The 7,378-nt window shown below is 49.0% G+C and overlaps 2 protein-coding genes across 4 annotated transcripts in view; both read left to right on the top strand.

Annotated features, from left to right (window-relative positions):
• Window positions 1-3,414, top strand: part of LOC101585743 (immunoglobulin lambda-1 light chain) — a 734,743-nt gene extending 731,329 nt beyond the window's left edge. For all 3 annotated transcript variants that reach the window (XM_023720912.1, XM_023720909.1, XM_023720911.1), the window contains exons 3-4: window positions 1,669-1,706; window positions 2,958-3,414. In XM_023720912.1, the coding sequence (XP_023576680.1) occupies window positions 1,669-1,706; window positions 2,958-3,277 (358 nt within the window). In that variant the 3' untranslated portion in view covers window positions 3,278-3,414. The remainder of the gene's footprint in view (window positions 1-1,668; window positions 1,707-2,957) is intronic.
• Window positions 3,415-4,445: 1,031 nt separating this feature from the next.
• Window positions 4,446-7,378, top strand: part of Igll5 (immunoglobulin lambda like polypeptide 5) — a 6,728-nt gene continuing 3,795 nt past the window's right edge. Inside the window, exons 1-2 of the mRNA XM_023720945.1 lie at window positions 4,446-4,517; window positions 6,016-6,067. Coding sequence (XP_023576713.1) covers window positions 4,446-4,517; window positions 6,016-6,067 — 124 coding nt within the window. The remainder of the gene's footprint in view (window positions 4,518-6,015; window positions 6,068-7,378) is intronic.

Raw genomic sequence — 7,378 nt, 5'->3', positions numbered from 1 at the left:
AAAGAAAGAAAGAAAGAAAGAAAGAAAGAAAGAAAGAAAGAAAGAAAGAAAAACTCAGCCTAGAGGAATGGGATAATTGGTTATTGCCTCATGGTACAGCCAGCAGAAGAACAATCTGCATGGCAAGGAAGCCATTGGGGACATAGAGAAAATGAGAAAAGACACCAAGGTAGGCACAGAATGGGCAGCCACTGACTGTGTGAAGGAGGCAGTGTGGGAGACAGGATGGACACAAGGACTAGAGCTGGGGCCCGGTACGCATAGACCATGGCAGGCTGGCTGTGTCAAGAGGGCTTCAGAAATGCTCCAGCTCTCAGGAAGCTGGAGATCCAGTCTTCAGTCCCACGAGTCCACACTGCTCTCTTCCCCTGCTGTGGCTGAAACTTCCCCAGACACGCCTTCAGCCGGAGGTATGGAAGCACCCTGTGGCACCTGGAGGGGCAGACATCCTACAAGTGACAGCCCTGGAAGTATGTCTCAATCCTCTAGGCTAAGAGCTCACAGACTGTGATCACTGCACCTAGCTTCTGAGCAACATGGAAGCTGCCCCCACTGGAGCTAAGGAATAGCCAGAGCAGGCCAACGACTGGACCGACAATGACAGGGAGCTCCTCAGGCACAGCAGTACAGAGAAATTAGTAGATTTCCTTCAAAGATCATGATGGCCACAAGATCATAAACCCCAGCATCTGAATTAGAAAGCAGATGGGGTCTTCAAAAGTCCCATGGCACACGTTTGATGCCATTTCACAAGACTGGAGCCTCAGCCCACGTAGGACTAGAACACTACTCCCTGGTTTCAGACGCCAAGATACATCTGGTAGTCAGGCACAGACAGAAGACAAAGTCCTCTTTATTTCATGATAACTTCCTCTATTGTGGAACTTTCCACACAAAATAGAGTCCAGCAAACAACAGATTTTATAATGCCATCAAGTGCTGTCCAAATATTGAATTTGTTGATCATTTTCTTTTTCCCACAATAGAACAACCTCTTCTTTGCTTGACACTTTGATGAAAATTCCACATATCCCTTCTTCCACCTGTAGATATTCCACTTCTGTGCCAGAATAATGGCAGCATAACTATAATATGATTGTGAAATCTAAAGACTACTCAATAATAACATGTGTACTCCAGGTCTCCTCAATCTCTCACAAACATCAGGTCTCACTTGTGTTAAGAGTGCTTATTTCATATGGATGTTCCCTACTGTGTAGGAAGATGAAGTGAAGTTTCAAATGGACTTTGCTGCTTGAGTTCTCTGCCTAATGTCACCTGCTAGAGTCCCCAGACTGCTTTCTTAGTTTCTTGCCAGGTAGGATCTCCATAAACTAAGCTGTTAGTCCTGGGAATGTCCTGGTCACAGGCCAGCCCTCAGTCTCACCAACCTGTCCCCTGCTTTGCTCTGCTGCTCCATTTCCTTCAAAATATTTCTTCCATAGAGAGTGTGAAAGCATTCAGGTGAGCCCCAGGGAGGCCCTTCATTTATTAGGAGGGTGAGCTTCTCCAAGGGAAGCATCACGCCCTTGTTGCATCTGTAACGAGTTTTCCCTCCTCTCAGGCAGGACACACAGGTCCAAGGGGGGCTGCGCCCAGCACAGCTGCAGCTGGGGTCAGGGAGGGGCAAGGCCAGGAGGGGTTTTTGCACTAGTGTGTGTCACAGTGTTGGGTTTTTGGTGGAGGCACCAAGCTGACCGTCCTAGGTAAGTGACTCCTTTCCTTCTCCCTTTATACAAGCCTTGATTTGAAAAGCTTTCTGCTGTTTGTGAGACTTTTCTGGATTGACTCTCAGCCTGGGATCAGACTATCTCTGTGCATTTTGGCTGCGGGTGCTGGCTGACCTCTTCTCTCCCTGTTCAGACCTTCATGCTTGCCTTCGCTGGTCATCAGCACTCTGTTCCCCTGACCTCAGATAAAAGGACAGAACAAGATCACTTACTAAGGCTTGTCTGTCTGTCTGTCTGTCTGTCTGTCTGTCTGTCTGTCTGTCTGTCATTCTCTGTCTGATTATCAGACTGCCCCTCATGGTTGGTGGGTATCTCAAAAGTGTACTTTTCTACTCTCCTTCCCTTCTAATGTCTGTCCGAATGATGAGCTTTGTGCAGTGAGTTTTGTGATGGTATAGATATGTGAGGTCCTAACATAGACAGATGGGAGAAAAGAGGCCCTGAGGCTTATGAAAACTGGGGAACTTAGAGCGACCTAGAACGCTAAGGGCTGAGGTTATGACACCGCAGGTCAGAGGCCCCAATCATATCCTTGTAGTGGCTACTTACAATTCAAGACCGAGACCAAGATAAGAGGTAGAAGTGATCCCCAAGCCACCATGGGCATCAGATCTCTCAGCCAAACTGAGACTTTAGAAATTTAGAAGACAAAGGGTGAAACCTCTGGGCCACGGAGCCAAGTTAGGGGGTGATTAAGGTCTACAGTGCAGAACTGAGTTCTTGGGTCTCTGGGACATCTGCTTCTCAGAAGAGCCAGGCCCTGAGTTCATAGATGATCAGGCCCAAGGCAGCCAATGCACAGGTCTGCTATTTTAGTGGCTTTAGAGACAACCTGTTCACAGAGCAGATACCATGTATATGGGGAAATTGTGCCATGTTGCAGGCCAGGCCTGGGGTGAAGCTCTTGAGTTAAGGGCAAATTATACACTCAGACTCCAGAGAGCAGGAAGGACAGGTCACAGACTGCACTGCTCACAGCCTGGTAACTGAGGCTGAACACGCTGCAGAAGGCAGATAGTAGTTGGGAAATCCAAGGGAGGCTACATGAAAAAGGGTTCTAGAAAAACTCAAGGCCAGTAGCTACCTAACAGGCTTCAGTAATCCATAGGGAAGGTGGTGAAGATGTACAAGAGTGTCATAACAGGATCAATCAGATGACTTTGTGCAGGAGGATCCAAAGCCCCCACCTCAGCTCTGCTCAATCCTGTCCCTCTTGTGTTGGCCCAGGTCAGCCCAAGTCTGCACCCGCAGTCACCCTCTTCCCGCCCTCCCCTGAGGAGCTCCAGAACAACAAGGCCACGCTGGTGTGTCTGATGAATAACTTCTACCCGGGCACTGTGACCGTCAACTGGAAGGCTGATGGCACCACTGTCACCCAAGGCGTGGAGACCACGCAGCCCTCCAAACAGAGTGACAACAAATACATGGCCAGCAGCTACCTGAGCATGACGCCTGCACAGTGGAGTTCTTACCAGAGAGTCAGCTGCAAGGTCACACATGATGGCAGCACTGTGGAGAAGAGTTTGGCCCCTGCAGAGTGTCCCTAGGACCCTGCCCGGCACCCTATCCTCAGGGACCTGAAGTGCAAGGACTCGGAGGAAGAGTCTCCTGTCCCACCCCACCTGCTCCTGACTTTCTCTGTGATCCCCTCATTGTTCAATAAACTACCCCTTCTTGATCAGAAATTCTGTTTGTCTCCCTGGTTTCACCATTATTTTATTGTGAGACACCTTGGGGTTCTCCAGTGGAAATTTGGTTAACACTTAATATTGCCTGGTGTATTACCCTAGAAAGTGTTGAACTGGACAGGCTTTGCTGTAAATCTCCACTGAGGCACCTACCGTGCAAACTCACACCAGACATTTCTCATATGCTCTTCAATTCTGATCTGTTCAACAAGCACCAATCACATTATCGTGCACTACTTCCAATGTGCTTTGGGTAACCAGACCAGCTCTACTTTGAAGGGTCACTGCTCGGGTGCAGGGGCGGTTCCACTGTGAGACGTCACCTCCTCCTCATCCCATGCATCCCATTCCTCAGCTGAGTTCCCTGAGCTGGTGGGACTGGGATCCAGCACAGTTAGCTATCCCTGCAGAGTGGCTCTGCTAGGGGAAAGAAAGGGAACCAGCAACAGGGAAAGAGCCGACAACAAACACAGAGAAGTAGAGAGAAATGAAGAGAGACTCAGGAAACTAGTATCAGACTAGGGGAAGGAAAGGGAGGGAAAAGGGCACTGGAGTCCAATCAAAGGTTTGGCCAGCAACAGAGCTTTTACCTGAGGGTTTTATTTGAGGGATCTCATCAGGAGATCACTGATCAGCTGATGGGGTGAAGTTCCCCACCGCCAGGGAGCCATGGGAAGGCAATATGCAAGGGCATTGCCCAGGCTCTCTCAGCGCGTGCCAGCGCAGTGGAAGAGGGGACAGATTCTGCAGGATAGAAGCAGTGTGCATGAGGAAGCCCAGCATTGCCCACCTTGCGTTCATCTTCTGGCTCAGCACTGGGCATTGTGGAATTCTCTGAAAGAGACCAGTGTGCTTAGATGAACACGGGTAGAGGCGGAGGCAGACAGAGCTAATCACGGTCCATCCACATTCATGTGGATCAGAGTCAGATTCAAGCTTGTAGCGTGAGGCTGTGGTCAATCATTAAGGACTAGACAGAAAAATGGAGCCTGTGGGAATGACATAATGTGTTTTTGGCTCGTGGTGCATGCAGGAGAGGAACAACCTGTGTGACAAGGAGGCCATGGGGGAATTAAGGAAAATGAGACAAGACACCACTGTAGGCACAGCATGGGCGTCCACTGTCTGAGGGAGGCATGTGAGAGGCAGGACGGACGCCAGGACTAGGGTTGGGGCAAGGTTAGAATGGACCATGGCAGAGTGATTGCATCCAGGGGGCTTCAGAAAGGGTCTAATGTTCAGGAAACTGAGGATTAGGGCTTCAGTCCCACGAGCCTGTACTTCCCACTCCCCCGCATGTGGCTCAGACTCCCCATGAGCGTCTTCAGCCTCAGCTTAAGCTCAAGATACACACTCTCACACTCTACTCTAAGCCGCCTTCCTACATGTGCTGGTCCTGGCACTATCTCTCAGTCCTCTTGGCTAGAAGAGTTCCAGACAGCAATCTCTATTCACCCAGCTTCTGAGCAACATGGTAGCTGCAACCACTAGGACAGTGGAATAACCAGACCCAGCCAAGGACAGGACTGGTAATGACAGAGAACTCTTTAGTCATAGCATGCAGAGAAACCAGTAGGCCAGTTTCAAATATCATGATAGCCAGGAGGTCGCAAACCCCAGGCCCTGAAACTGAAAGCGGCTGGGTCCTTTCAAAGTCTCATGGAACCTGTTTGATGCCATTTCTCAATTGTAAAGGTTGAGACCACGTAGGACCTCACCTCCGATCCCAGGTATCAGTACCAGGATCCATCCAATACTCTGCTACTCACCCAAGACAAAATCCTCTTTCATATATGACAAATGCCTATATTGTAGCATTTTCAACACAAAATAGACTAGGGAACAACAAAGACTTCTATGATGCCATCAACAGCTGTCAAAATACTGAATCCATGATGGGTCATTTGCTCTCTCCCACAGCAGAATGGCCCCTTCTTTACCTGATACTTTCAAGAAAATTCCACGTATCACTCTATCCACCTGTAAATATCCCATTTCTGTCCTGGAATGATGACAATACAATTATAATGTGATTATCAAAGCTAAAAACATCTTGTAACTTAATGTACAAATTATCCACATCTCTGCAAATCCCCCCAAAAGGCCCTATGTGTCTTAGATAGTTCAGTTTGCAGTGCTGTTTATAGATGTTCCTTTCTGTGTAGGAAGATGAAGCGAGGTTTCAGCTGGGCTTTGCTGCTCCTGTTTGCCACCTAATGTCATGCACTAGTCCCCAGACTGCTTTCCTTGTTCCTTGCCAGCTGGGATCTGGAGAAGCTTTGCTACTGGAATGTCCATGGTTACTGCAGAGCTGCTCACTTTACTGAACTGCCCCTGAGTGCTTCTCCGTCCTGTTCCTTTGGTGTCAAAGTAATTCTTACAGAGATAAGATGAAAAATGTACAGGTGACCTCAGGGAGACCCTTCATTTATTAGGACAGCGTGCTCTTCCAAATGAGGCACCATATACTGGAGGCATCTCCCAGTGGGGTTTCCCTCCTGTCATACAGGACACACAGGTCCAAGAGGGGCTGCACCCAGCACAGCTGCAGCTGGGGGTCAGGGAGGGGCAAGGCCAGGAGAGGTTTTTTGCACTAGTCTGTGTCACAGTGTGCTGTGTTCGGTGGAGGGACCAAGCTGACCGTCCTAGGTAAGTGACTCCTCTTCCCTCTTCCTTGATTCTACCCAAGGTTTGAGAACATCTTCTTCTGATTTCTGAGCTTTTTGTGTTGAGTCTCAGTCTAGGATCATACTCACTCACTGCATGTTGGCTGTGGGTGCTGGCTGATCTCTCCCTGTTCAGACCTTCATGCTTGTTTTAGCTATAATCAGCCCTCCTTCCCTCTGACCCAAGAGACAGGAACGTAACAGGATGATCTACTAAGACTCCTCTGTCTGTCTCTCTGGCTGGCTGGCTGGTTGGCTGGATGCATGGATGGATGGATGGATGGATGGATGGATGGATGGATGGATGGAAGGATGGATGGCTGTCAGTCTGTCTGTATTTCTCTGATTGTTGCTCTATCTGTAGTGGTTGCTGAGTGCCTATAAAAGACACCATTCTACTCTCCTTCATTTGCTATGTCTGTCTGTCTAATGAGCTTTGTGCAGTGTGCTTGGTGATAGTGTAGACTAAAGCTCTAACACATGAGAAAGGGGAGAAAGGTGGAACTGAGAATTAGGAAAACAAGAATTTAGACAGACCTAGAACTCGAAAGGCAGAAATAGTAAAACCCCAGGTAGGAGGTTCCAGCTGATTCCGTGTGGTGGCAGGTAATAATCCAGGATCTAGACTAAGGTGACAGATAGAAGTGATCCTGAACTCTCCATGGGGGCTGGACCTATAAATCAATCTGGGAATTGAGAAACTTAGAAGAAAAGGGGAGAAACCTCTGGACCAAAACAGAGCTAAGACAGGCAGCATTAAAGGCAACAGCAGGAAGGAAGCTCCTGGCTCTCAGAGGCATCTAACGCTCAGAAGAGCCAGACCCTGAGTTTACAGATGACCAAGGTATCCAACGCCCAGATCTGACATTTGGAGCGGGCTTAGAGATATCTTGTTCACAGAGGAGGCACCAGAGAAGGGGAAAGTGAACTGGAAGGGCCTAGGTTGAAGCTCCTGAGTTCAGGGCAAATTCCAGACTCAGACTCCAGAGAGCAGGGAGGACAAATTACAGACTGCATGGTGCACTACCTGAATCTGAGGCTGCAGGGGCGGCCAAAGGGAGAGAGTAGGTCAGGAAATCCAAGGAAGGCTACTTGGAAAGTGGCTATAGAAATACACAAGACTAGTTTCTCTCTAAGGGACTCTTACAGTCCACAGGGAAGGTGGTGAAGAGGCACAAGACAGTCGCAATGGGATAGGTCAGAATGACTGTGCAGGAGGATCCAAAGCCCCCACCTCAGCTCTGCTCACTCCTGTCCCCCTTGTGTTGGCCCAGGTCAGCCCAAGTCTGCACCC

This window comes from Octodon degus, unplaced genomic scaffold (assembly GCF_000260255.1).
Source record: "Octodon degus isolate 3935 unplaced genomic scaffold, OctDeg1.0 scaffold00079, whole genome shotgun sequence".
NCBI lineage: Eukaryota > Metazoa > Chordata > Mammalia > Rodentia > Octodontidae > Octodon > Octodon degus.
This window is presented reverse-complemented; position numbering and strand designations above follow the sequence as displayed.